The sequence below is a fragment of the Pan paniscus genome, chromosome 11 (assembly GCF_029289425.2).
Source record: "Pan paniscus chromosome 11, NHGRI_mPanPan1-v2.0_pri, whole genome shotgun sequence".
NCBI classification, from domain to species: domain Eukaryota; kingdom Metazoa; phylum Chordata; class Mammalia; order Primates; family Hominidae; genus Pan; species Pan paniscus.
Genome location: NC_073260.2, coordinates 103,273,990 through 103,292,451, shown reverse-complemented (window position 1 = coordinate 103,292,451; position 18,462 = coordinate 103,273,990). Strand labels below are relative to the sequence as shown.

Genomic DNA, 18,462 nt, shown 5'->3' with positions numbered 1-18,462 from the left:
TTATTACTTCCCTCCATTGCAAAGGCAGATCTTTCACAATTTTCTGTATGTGTTATCCTGATTTTTCTTTTCTCATTGATTCTTCTACCTACCCCAATATGGCTTCTGCTGATTAATTCTATCAATCCAGCTCTCAGTAAGCTCTGCATTGCCATCTATTTTCTTCCTGTAGTGCTCAGTTCTAATTCACATTTTCCATAAGTCTACTGATTCTTTTTCTAAGCATGTTTGTTTTCTAAATACACTTTTATCATCATTCCCTCTTCTCCTTCTAATGTTGAGGTATTCCACCTCTGTTTTCTTTGTGTCTCTTCTGTTCCCACACTTTAATGGTGGAAGGTCCTCAGAATCCAGTTTGAGTCTTTTTTCCCTCTCCACTTCCTCCCCACATGACAGCCTTCATTTTTGGCCTTTCTATTGCCAGTTATGAACTTCCAGATGTCGTATTCCTTGGAAACTGCAAACTCATATATCTGACTGGCAATGTACATTTTCAATTACATGTTTGAAAGTCAGTTTATCTCTACTTTTTTTTCCAGACATGTCTCAATCTACCTTGTGCTAAGAAGAATTCATTGTTTTTTTACTTTGTTACCATACAGCAGTTTGTATAACTGATATTAATTCAGCATTATTATTGTTTTTAGATTTCTTTCCTGACAAAAATCAAAGATACAAGAGAACAGGAGCTGTCTTTTTTATATTCATGTTTACATCCTTAAGGCAACATATAACCTGGTATAGAAAATGTATTTTTCTATTACTTGAATAAAATTATGATAGGTAACTTGATTAAATCATCTATTTTGAAATCAGATTGTGCAGTCAGGCTTGACATTTTATCTTAAAAAATAACCAAACACAAGAAATTGTGTATAGTAAAAATTTAATGAAAAAGGAAATTAATATATTGGCTACATATGAAGAACATATTTGTTACATTAACCACAATGTAAAGGTACTCATGATATTACATAAAAATAATTTAAATAATAAAAATAGTTAAATAAATAAATATTTAAAGAAATAGATGAAAGGAGACATCAGCATGGTCATCTGTAAGGGACTAGTGCCTGCACAGGTAAACACGATGCTTCTTTACACTCCTGAAAACATTTGAAAATTTTGATTCAACTTGCGGTGGTTATAAGAGAAGTGAGTCTTTGAAATGGAAGAACTCATGAAAGTGTGAGATGATGTATTAGTCAATGAGAATCATTTCCATGATGAACCAGTTTTCAATCCTTCCTCCTTAATCTTTTTTGCAAGTTTGTTGAAAAAGAGAGGGATCTCATGATTTCTGCTCTGACAACCTCCCAGGCACAAGGGCTGTATTTCTTCTCCATCAGATAAAGAGTGATTCTTTGAAAGTATTTCCTCACAGCCAGGATAGAGTCCTCATTCATCAGGGGAGTCTCTTCCACCCCAACCTCCTGTATCACACAGGCTTCCAGGTCATTCATTTGCTGGAAAAGTTCAATGTAGAATTTGTCTAGGAGGGTCTCATCCCAAGCAGCAGATGAGTTCTTTGTGCTGAAGAGATTGAAGGTCTGCTGGATCATCTCATGGAGGACAGAGATGGCTTGAGCTTTCTGAAACTGGTTGCCATCAAATTCCTCCTGGGGAAATTCAAAGTCATGTCTGTCCTTCAGGCAGGAGAAAGGAGAGATTCTCCTCATTTGTGTCATAAGCATCAAAGTCCTCCTGTTATTCAGGCTGTGGGTTTGAGACAGATCACAGCCCAGAGAGCAGCTTGACTTGCAGCTGAGCACCACCAGGGCCATCATTAAAGCAAAGGGCAACGCCATTGGGAATCCCGAAGATGCTGCTGGGCTGGTTGATGAGGGGTAACACTGAACCTTGGGTTGTAGGTTTTCTGAAGACCTTGCTCTGTGCATAGGTCTTAAATAAGGAACATACTAGCTTCCATTTTCTGAACGTCTTCATGTTTTTTTCTACTTCTCTTTTGGCTTTCCTTTTTGTCCTGTCTACATGGGTGTAGAGCAGTTTCTCAACCACTTTTATTTTCAGTATTACCTCATCTTTCCCTGCCCCATGGGCTTTTTAGAAATTTCTTTCTAATTCAAAGTCCCATTAAATTTTAATAACACAGACATACCATATATTTGTTGATACACTGTACATATCTATTTATAAGGAGTGCAAAGTTTAATCTTTTTATTCAACATAGTGTTAAGAATGACCAAATGGGCCGGGCCCGGTGGCTCACACTTGTAATTCCAGCACTTTGGGAGACCAAGGCAGATGGATCACGAGGTCAGCAGTTCAAGACCAGACTTGCCAACATGGTGAAACCCCGTCTCTACTAAAAATACAAAAATTAGTCGGGCATGGTGGCAGGTGCCTGTAATCCTAGCTACTCAGGTGGCTGGAGCAGGAGAATTGCTTGAACCCGGGAGGCAGTGGTTGCAGTGAGCCAAGATTGCAACATTGCACTCCAGCCTGGGTGACAGAGCGAGTCTCCATCTCAAAAAAAAAAAAAAAAAGAAAGAAAGAAAAAAAGAAGACCAAATGAAATTTTTAAGCTAAAAGTTAATAGTTAAACTTAAAACCCATGGACATTTAACTCAATTTGTTTGTGTCTTTAAAATGATTTATTTACCTATATTAATTGTAATGTGTCCAATTCCATCAGCAAATTAACAAATTATAAAAACACATAATAATACCTAATATCATAAAATACTTAAAAATCATTCAAAACTGCTAAAGACTACTAAAATTTAATTTTTTAACATTTACTTTTAGTCTAACTTAATTTTCTGTCATGTTAGAAAATGTTTAACTTCACTAGCTGCTAGATATTCATCCAGATATTGCCTAGATTTTTTTCTCTTCAGTGCTTGACATAATTATTGATGTATTGAGCACCTTTAGTAGAATTAAATAATAAAATATAAAGTATTTGCATTTAATTCTGAAAGCCCACAACACAGTCAGAAATGCTAAGGATTAAACATAAGCAACATTCACAAGATGGCTAATGACAGCCCATATGTATACAGAGGCCACCTCAGATGTTATGACTTTGACGTCTAGTAAACCTTAGAAATTCCTCCAATCACAGCACCCATTTGACATAGGTTTGTAACGCTGATCTTATATACCTTGTGTGTATCTTCCATGAACTCAATGTCAGTACTTTTCATGTAATACACAAGATAACCCAGTGGAAAAAATAGTACTAAGGAATAAGGTTTTGTCAGATAGAGTTGAGTTTTAGAGTGCTACCAATCACCGAAATACCCAAGATTTGTCAACACACTCAAAAATAACTTTTACACTTTTGGGAGCAATATCATACTGAATGAGTATATGTAGTTAAGAAAAAGCCATTAATTTGATTAAACAAATTTTTGGCCCTAAAATTCAAATTTCCAAAGGACCTGCAGATGTTCCAATTCTAGTTGATTTTTATCAAACTAAAGGAAACCCTTTTTGTCCTAAATGTCCATAATGGGATGTAAATGTGATAACATAAATGTGTTGTACAATTGTTTCACATGCAGGACACCAGAAACCTTTATTTCTTATTTTCATTTTTATTGAAAACAAAGGTTGTCACTTTTTGCATCCTAAAGAACTGGGACAAAAGAAACCCCAAAACAAATGTATATCTAAATGTGATAAAAATGTAAAAAGGAAGCAATATATTAATGGGAAAAAAACAAGGACAAAAAGCAACTTACGTACATTCAGCCCAGCCAAGATGGAGATTAAGGAATGGAGAAGAACAGAAGCAGGAAAGTAGAACGGATGTAGATCAAAGGCAGCAAATGGGCATGGGCTAGAAGAAAAGTAATCATTCCTGATCAAGGGTGTGTTTTCTGCTTTGCTGAATACAGCCTTCACAGAGAGTCATGGGACACACACCAACCGCTAGAGTTTATACATAAAAAAGGCAAATTTTAAAGACTACAGTATATTATCCACATAATGGGTAAGTGTTATTTCCCAAGCTCTCCCTTAATGTATACATAAACTCAAGAGGTCAATGTTTTTCTTATCATGTCTCTTAGAAGAAAGAAGGGAATCGATAATTTCAAAGGACACTTCTCCCAACATAATAATGTGTGTGTTGTCAAATTTTTGGATTTTAGCCATTCTAATATGTATGTAGTGGTATCCCAGTATGGTTTTAATGTGCAATTCCCTAATAATGTATGATGCTGAGCATATTTTCATATGTTATTTTCCATCTTTGTATCTAGTTTGATTAGGAGTATATTCAGAGGTTTTGCCTAATTTCTAATTGGGTTGTTTGTTTTCTTATTGCTGAGTTTTCAGTATTCTTTGAATATATATATATATGTGTGTGTGTGTGTGTGTTTTAATTTTTAATTTTTGTGGGTATATAGTAGATGTATATATTTAAGGGGTACATGAGATATTTTGGTACAGGCATACAATGAGTAATAATTTCATCAGGGTAAATGGGGTACCCATCACCTGAAGCTTTTATCCTTCGTGTTACAAATAATCCAATTATACTCTTTTAGTTATTTTTAAATGTACAATAAATTATTGTTGACTATAGTCACAATGTTATGCTATCAAACTAGATCTTATTCGTTTCTATATAATGGTATTTTTGTATCCCTTAGCCTTTCCCTCTTTCCTCCTCCACTACCCTTCTCAGACTCTGGTTACTATCCTTCTACTCACTATCTCCATGAGTTAAATTGTTTTAATTTTTAGCTCCTACAAGTAAGTGAGAACATGCGAAGTTTGTCTTTCTATGCCTGGCTTATTTCACTTAACACAATGACTTCCAGTTCCATCCATGTTATTGCAAATGATACGATATCATTTTTTAAATGTGTCAATTGTACTCCATTGTATATGTGTATGTATTATTCGTATATTTTGGATAACAGCCATTTGTCAGATGTCTTTGCAAATATATTCTCCCAGTATGTGGCTTTTCAAATTCTCATGACAGTGTCTTTTGCAAAGCAGGAGTTTTAATTGTAATAAAATCCAAAGTATCATTTTTCTAAATGAATCATGCTTTTGGTATTTTATCTAAAGTTATCACCAAACACTAGGTCATCTAGATTTCCATGTTTTCAAAAGGACACATTTTTGAAAAACATATCTTCTTTTCTTACTAGGTATGACTCTTTCAGTTGGTGCCAATATTCTTAATGCAAATCATAGTTATATTCAGGTATAATGGGTGTGGGAATTTCAATTACAAAACCAACATTATCTTCATCCTTTTCACAGTACCATCTCACCTCAGAATACTGAGGTCTCACGTCTCTAGTGACACCCTCTGTTCTGAAGTGACAAAGTGTAGCTTGATTAATATGCATATAGCCATGTGTCCTGACCTCCAACTCTCCCTGACTCAACCCCCTTTGGTAGGGCATGGGTTACTTCTGTCAGTAAGATATTCCTTTATTGGGTAGTCTCAAGTGTCCCCAAAATAATCCCCCAACATTCTTCTCATTGCCTAAGCACTACCCCTATTTACCAAGTGTGAATATAACTGAGAAAGTAGCTAACTGAGAAAGTAGCGAGATGTAACCTTCTCTCCTCCTGACCCAGGTGTCAAATAGTCTGACAGTCTACACATGATTCCAGCAAACATTTTTTGTATTCCCATGCTCCCATTACCAGATATGCAATAAAGAATCTCAATTTATACCTCCACCCATGGCATTTATCATTAAATCTTGACCCACATACCCAACTGTCAATATGATTTCTGTACTTTCATGTTTTCCAGGCACCTTAGAAAGGAAATTTATTATTTTTTTCCAGCATGATTCATACCTAAAATTTTTGTTATATAAACATCATTGTCCTTTACTTCTTTCTGTAGTATTTCATATAAGTGAAATTAAGTAAATATTAGTACAGCTTTTATATTTCTTTCTCTGTAATAATTCAAGTTTCCACAAAGAAGGAAGTGTATTACCTTTATTCACCTGTGTTTCCTGACAGCAATTCCATAATATATCACTTTGCTGACAAATTTTTACATATGATATGAAGGGAATGAAAGAAAAAGTAAATGAATATTGTCATTCATTCTTCCTTTGGGTTTAGAAAACCAGAATTTGGAATTTATTTTTAGAACAAAAAATCCAAAAAGTTTTCTTTACTAAAAATGTATTAAATAATACTTTTTTTAATCAAATGAAAAGTTGAACATGTATTACACACTTTAGTACAATGTAAAAGTGAATATCTATTATAGGAAATAGACAAATATTAGAAATATGACAAGTTGCAAGAGTAAATATAAATAATATAGCAAAAATTTGTTCTAAGTAGGTGGGGGAAGTATTCAATTGCCATAATTTTAACTTTAGTAAGCAAATAATTTTTATTTTGAAAATTATAGATTTTATCGGTCAACTCTTACTTTCATTCTTCAATACTTAAAACTATTGAACACTTGCTTGATTTGACCTTTCTGAGCTGGCCACAGGGGTGTTAATAATGATGATAATGTTGTCTCTTGTTGGCAACAAATATGACAGAAACTAGGACTTTCAGTTGTTTATCCAGTTAGTGTTTTTCTTGGGGTTGTTTACCTGCATCTCTGCCTTACTCTGACAGTACAGGGCAAGTTAGGCTCCAGACTATTCTGTCAGGAAGAAATAGGCTTCTTTCCCTTACTGGTTTGTGGTTTTTTGTTTTAAATTTGCTTCTTTGCACATAGTGATTTTCTGGACAAGGTTTGACTTGCTGTTTCTGCATTACATTATAATTCATGATGAAGTAACAAAAATTAAGAGAAGTAAAAGTGAGGCAAACGGGCCACATTGTTTTTTTCTATAATTTCCATGATTTCATTTTTTTTCCTCATTTTCACTTTCCCAGAAAGCAAAACTTGATAGTAGTTTATGGTTTACAGAAAAGTACAATGTCATGAAAGTGGAAGAAGAGAAGTGACTTTCTGATGACACAATCACCAAGTATAAATTAGCAAAATATAACGCAGCAAAATTGGAGACTGGGGTTCTGGCAGAGGGCACGAATGAAGGCCCATATTGAGGTACACAAAGGCAGGGAAATTGCTGCTTCTCCAAGAGGCTCAGAGAAGAGCAACTTCTGAAGCCATGAACTGCTCTCAGCTTTGCAAGACCAGCCACCTGACTTTTCTGTGAATTAATACACATTTAAAAACATTTCTTGCATTGTATTATAGTACACATTTAAAATTTTTATTGATACATAATAGTTGTACATATATATGGGGTACATGTGCTATTATGATAATGCATAGATATACAATGATTAAGTCAGGGTATTTAGGATATCCATCACCTTTAGAATTTATCATTTTTTTGTGTGTTGGGAACATTTCAAATCCTCTCTTCTAGCTATTTAGAAATGTATAATACATTGTTTTTAACTTTAAATACTGTACCATTAAATGCTAGAACTTGTTCTTTTCCTCTAACTATGTGTCCACATATAATCAGCTCTGAGGAGAAAAGGGAAGAGTGACACCAACCACCTCCTAAGAGATGGGCAACAAGACCTCAGTTGCTGCAACACCAATCCTCTTAGGCAGGATAATGGATATTAGTCTCGCCTGAGCACTCTACCTAGTTAATAAATCTGCTCAGGCAATGAAAAGATTACTTGTGGAAATGCAGAATTAAAAGAGAGGGAATTAAATGCACACAAAAGATTCTGCACTTAATCTGGATTGTAATAATAATCATGATTTGAAAATATGACATTTAGTTTTATTGCATGCTTAGTATGGATCATCCACTGTTGTAAGGTCTTTAAAAATACTAACTCAAGCCTAGGACGTGGGCACAAAGCTGCTTTGCTAGCCTGGGGATGAGCCTGAGAGAGGCAGCCTGAGGGGTGTTTTTCAGGCCCAGGGCCCAGGTGCAGGTCATTCACCCTGGTATGGAGGAAGTCAAATTGTCTCTGTTTGCAGACTGCATGATCTTATATATAGCAAAACCTGAAGATTGTACCAAAGAATCCTTAGAACTGATAAATTAAGTACGTTTGCAAGATATAAAATTAATGTACAAAAATCAGTAGTGTTTCTACACATGAAAAACTAGTTGAAAGAGAAATCAAGAAGCCATTCCATTTTCAGTAGCTACAAAAAAAAAAAAAAAAGAGTAATAAAATGGCTAGGAATAAATTTACCAAGGAGGTGAAAGACCTCTACAAGGAAAACTACAAAACACAAATGAAAAAAATGGAAGAGGATACAAACAAATAGAAATACATCCCATGCTCGTGGATTGAAATAATTGATATTGTTAAAATGACAATACTACACAAAGCAATCAACAGATTCAGTGTAATCCCTACCCAAATACCAATGACATCTTCACAGAAACAGAAAAAAAGTTCTAAAATTTGTATGGAACCAGAAAAGACCCCAAATAGCCGAAACAGTCAAAACAAACAAACAAACAAACAAACAAAACAAAACAAAAAAACCAAGCTGGAACTATCACACTATCAAACACTACTGGGCCTCAAAATAGAGTAAAAAGCTGTAGTAACCAAAGCAGCATGGTACTAGCATTAAGAACTGACACATAGACCAATGGAACAGAATCAAGAAAACATAAATTAATTCACAAATCTACAACAACTAATTTCTTTTTTTTTTTCATTATTATACTTTAAGTTTTAGGGTTCATGTGCACATTGTGCAGGTTAGTTACATACGTATACATGTGCCACGCTGGTGCGCTGCACCCACTAACTCGTCATCCAGCATTAGGTATATCTCCCAATGCTATCCCTCCCCCCTCCCCCCACCCCACAACAGTCCCCAGAGTGTGATGTTCCCCTTCCTGTGTCCGTGTGATCTCATTGTTCAATTCCCACCTATGAGTGAGAACATGCAGAGTTTGGTTTTTTGTTCTTGCGATAGTTTACTGAGAATGATGATTTCCAATTTCATCCATGTCCCTACAAAGGACATGAACTCATCATTTTTTATGGCTGCATAGTATTCCATGGTGTATATGTGCCACATTTTCTTAATCCAGTCTATCGTTGTTGGACATTTGGGTTGGTTCCAAGTCTTTGCTATTGTGAATAGTGCCACAATAAACATACATGTGCATGTGTCTTTATAGCAGCGTGATTTATAGTCCTTTGGGTATATACCCAGTAATGGGATGGCTGGGTCAAATGGTATTTCTAGCTCTAGATCCCTAAGGAATCACCACACTGACTTCCACAATGGTTGAACTAGTTTACAGTCCCACCAACAGTGTAAAAGTGTTCCTATTTCTCCACATCCTCTCCAGCACCTGTTGTTTCCTGACTTTAATGATTGCCATTCTAACTGGTGTGAGATGGTATCTCATTACGGTTTTGATTTGCATTTCTCTGATGGCCAGTGATGATGAGCATTTTTTCATGTGTTTTTTGGCTGCATAAATGTCTTCTTTTGAGAAGTGTCTGTTCATGTCCTTTGCCCACTTTTTGATGGGGTTGTTTGTTTTTTCTTGTAAATTTGTTTGAGTTCATTGTAGATTCTGGATCTTAGCCCTTTGTCAGATGAGTAGGTTGCAAAAATTTTCTCCCATTTTGTAGGTTGCCTGTTCACTCTGATGGTAGTTTCTTTTGCTGTACAGAAGCTCTTTAGTTTAATTAGATCCCATTTGTCAATTTTGTCTTTTGTTGCCATTGCTTTAATTTCTAACTAAGGTGCCAGAAACATTCACTAGGGAAAAGATAATATTTTCAATAAATGGTGCTGGGAAAACTGGATATCCATATGCAAAAGAATGAAACTAGGCCCCTGCTTCTCACCCTATACAAAAATCAACTCAAAATAGAACAGAGACATAAATCCAATACCTGAAACTTTATTTATTTATTTATTTAGTTTGAGACCGAGTCTCGCTCTGTTGCCAAGCTGGAGTGCAGTGGTGCAATCTCAGCTCACTGCAAGCTCCGCCTCCCAGGTTCACGCCATTCTCCTGCCTCAGCCTCCCGAGTAGCTGGGACTACAGGTGCCTGCCACCACGCCTGGCTAATTTTTGTAGTTTTAGTAGAGACAGGGTTTCACCTTGTTAGCCAGGATGGTCTCAGTCTCCTGACCTCGTGACCCGCCCACCTTGGCCTCCTAAAGTGCTGGGATTACAGGCATGAGCCACCGTGCCCGGCCCAATACCTGAAACTTTAAAAGTACTAGAAGAAAACATAAGAGAAGTCTGGGAAAAAGTTTTATGAATAAGACCACAATAGTACAGGAAACAAATACAAAACTAAACAAGTCACAACAAAAACAAAAATAAACAAACTGCAACAAAAACAAAAATAAACAAATTGGATTATATCAAACTAAATGTTTTAACAACAAAAGAAATAATAGAGTGAAAACAATCTATAGAATGGGAGAAAATATTTTGAAACTACTCAACCAACAGGGAATTAGTATACAGAATATGCAAGGAACTCAAACAACTCAAGAGCAAAAAAGTAATAATAATGTGATTAGAAAATGGGCAAATGATCTGAACAGACATTTCTCAAAAAGAGATATAGATATGGCCAACAAATATATGAAAAACTGCTCAACATCACTATCATCAGGGAAATGGAAATCAAAACCACACTGAGTTATCATTGCATCTTAGTTAGAATGCCCATTATTCAAAAGACAATGTTAAAAATGCTGGTGTGGATATAGAGAAAAGAGAACTCTAAACTACCTCAGCCAATGTGGAGAACAGTATGGAGGTTTCTCAAAAAGCGAGAAATAGAACAACCATATGATCCAGCAATCCCAGTACTGGCCATTTATCCAAAGGAAAGAGAATTATTATATCTAAGAGACATCTGCACCCCCGTATTTATTGTAACATTATTCACGATAGCCAAGATACGGAATCAGCTGAGTTCTCCAACAACAGATGACTGGATAAACAAAATGTGGTATACATACACAATGACATACTATTCAGCCATAAAAAAAATAAAATCCTATCACTCGTGGCAACATGGATGGAACTGGAGAATATTATGCTAAGAGAAATAAGCCAGAAACAGAAAGTTAAATACTGCATGTTTTCACTCATATCTGGAAGCTAAAATAAAAATTGATCTCATAAAAGTAAAAAGTAGAACAGAGGATACTTGAGGGTAGGAAGGGTTGGAGGAAGAGATGAATTGGAGAGATTTATTAAAAGATACTAAATTATAGCTATGTAGGAGGTTAAGGTCTAGTTTTATATACCATTGTAGGATATAGTTAACAATAATATATTATATAGTTGTTAATAGCTAGAAGGAGGACTGTGACTGTTCCCTTCACAAAGAAATAATAAATGTTTGAGATCATGAATAAGCCAATTAACAAAATCTAATTATTTCACATTATGAATATGGAAATCTCACCGTGTATTCCATGAATATATACTATTGTTATTTATCAGTTCAAATATAAAAAAAACAAAAAATGTTCAATACTTTCAACAAACCTATTTGTATTATGCTCCTTATATAACTCTTTGGAGAGGAATAACAATCTGGAAGGATGAACTATTCTGAACATACCAATGATCCAAGGTCAAAACCTTATGGAGAGTTGAGCTAATTGGTTTGTATGAAAGGGCATGTTACTTAAGTGAAGAATAGATATGGGACCAATGTACAGGAGCAACAGTGGTGTTTTATACGTGAATTTAACTGATTGACTTTAAATTCTAGGTAGGCAAAATATTGTTTAAATAGCTATAAGCAAGGATTTTTTTCTCCCAATTGAAAGACAAAGTCTAAGGTTTAATGTGTGGTTTCATCAAAGAAATACAGGAAAATAACTATTAACTTACCAATTGTAGACTCTTGAAAGCCTATTTATTTTTAATTCTCGAGATTTTTTGTGAGTTTAAGAATAAACAAAAAGCACCTAACAATTTTCGGTTTGCTGCTAGTGGAGCCTTATGGGATCTGTCTTATCTCCTTCAGGACCTCACTAAATCTACAGGAGAGCTTCTTCAGGCTAGCCTACTGTTCTCATTCCTAAAGGTGACAGCACTGTTTCTTACCTCCAGCCCAGACTGAACTTCATCTTGTGTACTGATAGAGTCTTGTGAAGAATCTCTTATCCTCTGTCTTTCCAACAAGTGGTTGAGTTTTGAGTGCTGAAAAAACATTTTGTCAGATGGAAGAATATTATGCACTTCCTGTACAGAAGAAGTGAGGGCTTTTGAAGAGCTGATTACCAAAGACAGTCTGGCTGTAACTCCAAACTTAGTTCAGCTGCCCAACATGGTTGATTTTATTTAATTTCTAGCCTTATCCAATTAAAAGCCATGAAATACAACTTAGCAATGAAATAAATATATCATTAAAATCAGCAGTAATTGACAAAGTGATAAAAGCATTAGTATTTTTTATCAGAAATAAAGGATGATCTTTGCTTGTCTTTTGGACTTGAATCCTCAGAAAGTGTACAAATCCTAACTTTGAATGTGCCTATTGAGTATAGAATACACTGACTGGAAAAAAGAAAAAAGAAGAAAGAGAACTGACTCACCAATGCCTCTTTTCAATTAATGAAGTTAAATAAATACAATTCGGCAAAGATCTTTGCTGCCTTTAGAAGCTGTGATTCTTCAGCCGGGTGCAGTGCCTCATGCCTGTAATTCCAGCACTTTGGGAGGCCAAGGCAGGTGGATCACGAGGTCAGGAGATCAAGATCTTCATGGCCAATATGGTGAAACCCTGTCTCTACTAAAAATACAAAAATTAGCTGGGTGTGGTGGTGCATGCTTGTAATCCCACTTACTCGGGAGGCTGAGGCAGGAGAATCGCTTGAACCTGGGAGGAGGAGATTGCAGTGAGCTGAGATCGCGCCACTGCACTCCAGCCTGGTGACAGAGCAAGACTCCGTCTCAAACAAACAAACAAAAAAAAACAAACAAAAGAATACAAAAAAAGAGAAGAAGTTGTGATTCTTCAATACATGCATTATTGATATCTGTCCTGCTGGGAAGTCTCTGGCCCAATTGAAATGTACTCAAATACCTGCTGTGTCCCTTCTGTTCAGGCATTGTTTCATTTTTTACTGCCTTTAAGGAGGCTGCATTATGACTAGAATTTAAGAGATGCCTTGAATTGCATTGGCCCCATAAATAAGTTTGCCTGTAGTGTGAGAACTTGATGGGTACTAGGGAGGAAACAGGAGTTTGCAGCTGACACTGAAGTAACCCTGTCCCTTCCAATACTCTACAGGCTGCTGTAGTATCAGTGTCACCCATGCAGGGGACAGTATTGGCCATGTCTCCACGGGAGCACTCTATGCTCTCAGCATCCACTTCAATCTTCTCTCCCTCTGATTTGAATATTTTGAACAGTTGACTCAGTGCTTCCATTGCTACTCCATTTTCTGAGGACCTTCCAGTCTTCTCTCCTCCTTCCAAATTCTAAAGCTGCTGCTGGCTCTGTCTTCATGTTTCATAATGTGGGCTTGGCTTTTTTCAACAAATGAGAGTCCTGAGCCTGGTGGAGTCTTTTCCTAGCGGAATCAGAATGTTGGAAGTCCCTAAAAAGAGGCACAAATGAGCTCCTGTATTCTTTACCCGCTCATTGGGTGTAGTGTTGTGGGCAGGACTCTCTCTATTTACTGTGTTTCTGTTCCCAGCAAAACATCCTTGACCTCTGCAGTGCTGAGCTTGCCAGGTAAGGGAAATCTAGGGGTGGTTACATTCTTTGGCCTCGTGAGCTCACAAAGCCCCGTTGTCTCCAGGTGGTACTGTATCATGATCTCTTGTATCTGTTCCAATGGAGTCAGGGCAGGGACTAAGCTTCCATGTGTTCCTCACCAGAGGAACTGTCCAGGGACTTGTATGAGGCAGGCTATAATAGGGCTCCTCTCTGCCAGCTCTGCCACTTCCTTTCATTGGGTCTCCAATACTTTAGAATATATAAAAAATTAACTTCTCGATATGTTCAGGATATAGTTACAGACATTTTTCAGGATAAGGTGACAATATGCAGCCACATCATACAATTTTTGCCCACTGAAATGATAAGCAACAAAAAACAAAAATAACATTAAAGAAATAAGAAGCTTAAAAGTAGTCAGGAATAAAAGGGTTTTTAATATATGAAAGGTGTTAAACCATCAAAGAGACAGAGGAGAGAGAACCAGGTATATTCAAAAGTGTTAATGTTTTCTTTCTGATCCTAAACTGGGCCCCCCACACTCAGTAGCTAATGAAAGAGAGGCGAAGAACAAATATATTGTAAAATATAACTTTGAATATCCCAATTTCTCTCCTCTTCCATTTCAAAAGAGCCATATAAAGGTTGGATCTGTAACTTGAGCAAAGAATTGAGAAATCCGTCCTAAGTTGAAGCCTCTTCCTACTAACCTAGGCAATTCACACATGCTTCCTGGTTAACTTCTTCAAATACACCATTTCACAGATCACTTTAATGTTTCCCCAATTCTACCCAAATTGATACTTCTACTGGGTATCATTTGGCAAGAATTGTATCTTCTGATCCCTTTACAGATCTCTGTTCTCTCTCTTACTACTGAGTGAAAATAGAAGGGATGCAAGTTGAGTCATTATTGAAAATAACAGAGAATGTTCTCCTTATTATGAATGTAAGTGACATGATCTAAGGAATGAATTTGTAAAATTAGCAACTTACTATTAAGAAAGAGCTAATGTGCCTTCAAACAGGAGATTTTAATGGATGTCCCTTACAGTTCTACACCCACATTGGCAGGCTGTACTGAATCCTAGTGCAGCTCAATACATAAAGGAGGGATGAGTCAGGGGGCTGAAGTCAAGGGACACATTCTTACCCTTTCTCTCTCTACATAGCTGTCCACTGCCCAAAGGACATGTCCTGCTTGAAGCTGGGAGTACTTTCCTTCTCTATGATAAAAAAATGAAGGAAATGGGCTTCTTCCAATATAAGGTTCAGCTCTTTCTGAGAAAGAGTCCTTTTTACCTATGAAGAAAATTCTGCAAAGGGACAGAATTCTTTATAGAAAAGAAAAGCTGACTCTCCACAGACTTGGTGTATGTCTTTGTCATCACGGCCAGTAGGTGGCTGTCATCCTCTGTAAATAACTGAACAGCCTCCAGAGTAGAATAAATCTTGACATTTCCTTTTCTTTAGAGAAAGTTACATCATTTTAACAAAAGTATTCATTCATTTCCAAAATTTTTCACCAGGAGGGAAAAAAAAGACCTCTGATATGGATGTTTATGAAAAACCTAGAACTCTCACTTAACTTTTGCTTTTATTTGATGACTTTGTGCTCTTAGGGGAAAACTGACAGCCAAAAACCACAAGGGAACAGGAAGCAGCTGTACGAGTGGCAGTGTGGGTTGCTGGTGAGTGAATGAGGAGAGCACGCTGGGATTTCTACACTGGAGAGGGAGGAAGCTATTGTGAGATGGGAGTGAAAGAATTGAATCCTGTAAGCAGAGAGGAAGGGAGAGTGTGGCAGGCATCAGAATCAGCAAAGAATGCTATAAATATAGATAGCTATAAAGCCCATGCTATTTATATATTATATAATATATAGTATCTGAAACAAGGATCAGTCTCTTAGACTGATATTCAATCTCCCAGACTTATATATATTTAGTCTAGGAGGAGACTATATATATATATATATATATATATATATATATATATATATATATATATACACACACACACACACACACACATCAGGCTACATTTCCCACTACCATTATCAAGAACGGCCAAAAAATGTATAGAGTACCAATTTACAGATATATTTATAATACATTAGTCTAGGAGACTAATTCCTTTATCAGATATTTACAAGCCGTCACATTCTTATTGAATAAAAAATCAGTCAGACTTATCTTTAATGTCAAGTGTATCTAATATTCATACTTCTCTAAGACTGTCTTCAATTCTCTTTTTAGGCTCTCAGCATTTTCCAATCAGTTATAGAGAGGGATGGGAGAGTTGACTATTCTCAGATAGATCTATATGAATGAATGAGAAAATATCCATCATCTGTTAAGCCGTGACTCAGTGGAAGATAATCTGTTAAGTTCTTTTACATGTTTTAGTTTGTTTGATATTCACAACTCCTCTAGAAATCTTTCTACCTTACCTTACATTTTTAAAATTTGAGGCTCAGAGGAGTTAAATAAGTTACCCAGGATCACAGACATGTCCTGGCAAAATATAGATTCAATGCAGAATCTTAAATTCCATGTTACAAGTAATTACTTAAGTTTTATATTTTGAAATTCAGATACAAATTAATCAAAAAATTGCACACTATTTTGCTTTCTGTTTTTTAGTCATAGCTGCTATTTTAGTATTATTTTTGACTGATTTCCATCCAAGGTTGCTCCATACTTCAGATATTGGGGATGAGAAATGTTCTGATCTAGTTTCACTTTTCTATCTTATGGAGATTCCAAGACTGTTATATTCGTTACAAATTGATTATTTATTACTCCCTAAGAGTTTATAATTTTTATGAAATATCACCATACCTATAGTTTAATCTAATATCACCATACCTATAGTTTAATATCACCATACCTACAGTTTAATAACACCATACGTATAATTTAATCAGGATTAAAGGACACAGTGGAGAGGAATAACTCTTGGCATTTCTATCTCTACCAGAAATGGAGGAGTGTTTTATAATAACAGTGAAAGCAATTTGACAAAGGGTAAGATTAGGCAACCAGATTGTTAAAATATATAATATCTGAAATTATTTTACTATCATGGTAATAGGATTTAGGAGAAAGTTTGTATCAATTTTCAATAAAATGTTTATAGGGTGATAATCAGGCAATCTAGGTAGATATCAATATAAGCTCTCATATAAGAAAGTAAAATCTTGATGGAATACAGGATTGACTTAAGATTTGGTTATAAAAAGAAAATTAACACAGTACAGGTTTCAGGTATGATGCATTAAGAAGGCTGGACCATGTCCTACTACCTTTAACAAGTACAGAACTGTCAAAAAATGTATAAAGTACCAATTTACAGATATTGGATAATAGTCTACTCAGGGCTGTGACACAGGGGTAAAGAATAAAATAACTCCTTCAGTTCAAAAATTAACCTTTCTTTCTTCCCGAAAGTTTGGGCAAGGGAAAAAATGGAAGCATCAGGGCTTCCAGATAACCAGTCCATGGGTCTGAGGCATGCACTTGATCTCTCAAGTCACCTTCTCGGCCCTCTTCTAAGTGTACTTTATTTCCTTTCATTCCTGCTTTAGAGCTTTTAAATAAACTTTTACTCCTGCTCTAAAACTTGCTTCAGTCTCTCATTCTGCCGTATGCCCCTCAGTTGAATTGTTTATTCTGAGGAGGCAAGAATTGAGGTTGCTACAGACTCATGTGGATTTGCTGCTGGTAACATACTTTGGTGCCGTGACTTGGATACATTCTGCTAATAACATAATTTGTTGCTGCGTGATTCAGATATGTTCCCCAGTTGTAAGATACTGCCATGGCTCACCTTCTTTGGCTGGAGGTGTTAAACCCCAGTACATGGTTTTCTTCTCCCTTTTTGCTCTAATGCTCACTAACCAACCCATAGAATTACTTTTCTTAGCCGCAAGTGGCTGTTCCTCTGTTCCTCCAGCTGATCTCTCAGCTCAACCTGATGGGTGGCTCACAGGGGTGTGAAGGACCTTGGGGTTCACACCAAGTAGACCTGAGACACTAAACATCTTCCTGGACAGGAGGCTTATGAGAGTGGTATGGTGAAAACCTGAGACCATGCAATGTCTGGGGTTTCCTCTGCTTTTTCACCTAAAATCAGCTCTTTCCCCCAAACCTTAATTGCCTATTCTCCTGTTTTCTCTGTGTATATTCTGAAATGACCTTGCATATCTCTGACCATCTGCTTTGGGGGAAGTCTGACTTTTTGCTTTTACTTTGCATGCCACATAACTTCTTAAACACACACTCCTTGTTATTTGGGCACCTGTGGCTCTTGCTGCATTTGTGTGGGAGCAAAAACATGGGCTACCTTGTGGATATCCTCTGAGATTTATGTTTGTTTTTACCCTACCAGCCCAGATGACCTCCAACCCCTCCCCTGTCTGCTAGCACATTGCTGGGACAGACACTAATTGGAACTCTGGCTCTGTCAGCTACTTATGACTTACCATATGCTTTTTGTTCCTGTTATGCCCCAGGGACAAGTTTTCCAGTGGCCCTTGAAGCAATCTGTCCACCTGCATAAAGCCTCACTCTGTGGCCCCACTTGCTTTTTTTGAGTTAGCACCCCTTTGGGAGGAGGAGATAGTCTTTCTTTGTCATTTGTGAGTTCTTACCCCAAGCTCCAACTCTTCTAGAGGTTACTACTTTATGTCAAGAGGCAAATAGACATTGCCCTCTTGAATCCAAGGGCTTTTGGTTTGGGGAACATACGAAGGCTTTCCATGAGTGTTCCTCTTTCTTCCTCCTATTTCTTCCTGTAGCCTCCATTTCT

At 36.5% G+C, this 18,462-nt stretch overlaps 1 protein-coding gene across 1 annotated transcript; it reads right to left on the bottom strand.

Annotated features, from left to right (window-relative positions):
* Nucleotides 1-875: 875 nt before the first annotated feature.
* Nucleotides 876-1,878, bottom strand: LOC100970658 (interferon alpha-14). Its single transcript, XM_003830672.5, has one exon. It carries the CDS (start codon nt 1,806-1,808, stop codon nt 1,239-1,241), a length of 570 nt encoding a protein of 189 aa, XP_003830720.1. The 5' UTR covers nt 1,809-1,878; the 3' UTR covers nt 876-1,238.
* Between the last annotated feature and the right edge of the window lie 16,584 nt (nt 1,879-18,462).

What these genes read in the sequence shown, in the direction of transcription:
- LOC100970658 (XM_003830672.5), bottom strand. Translation starts at nt 1,808, where the DNA reads ATGGCGTTGCCCTTTGCTTTAATGATGGCCCTGGTGGTGCTCAGCTGC.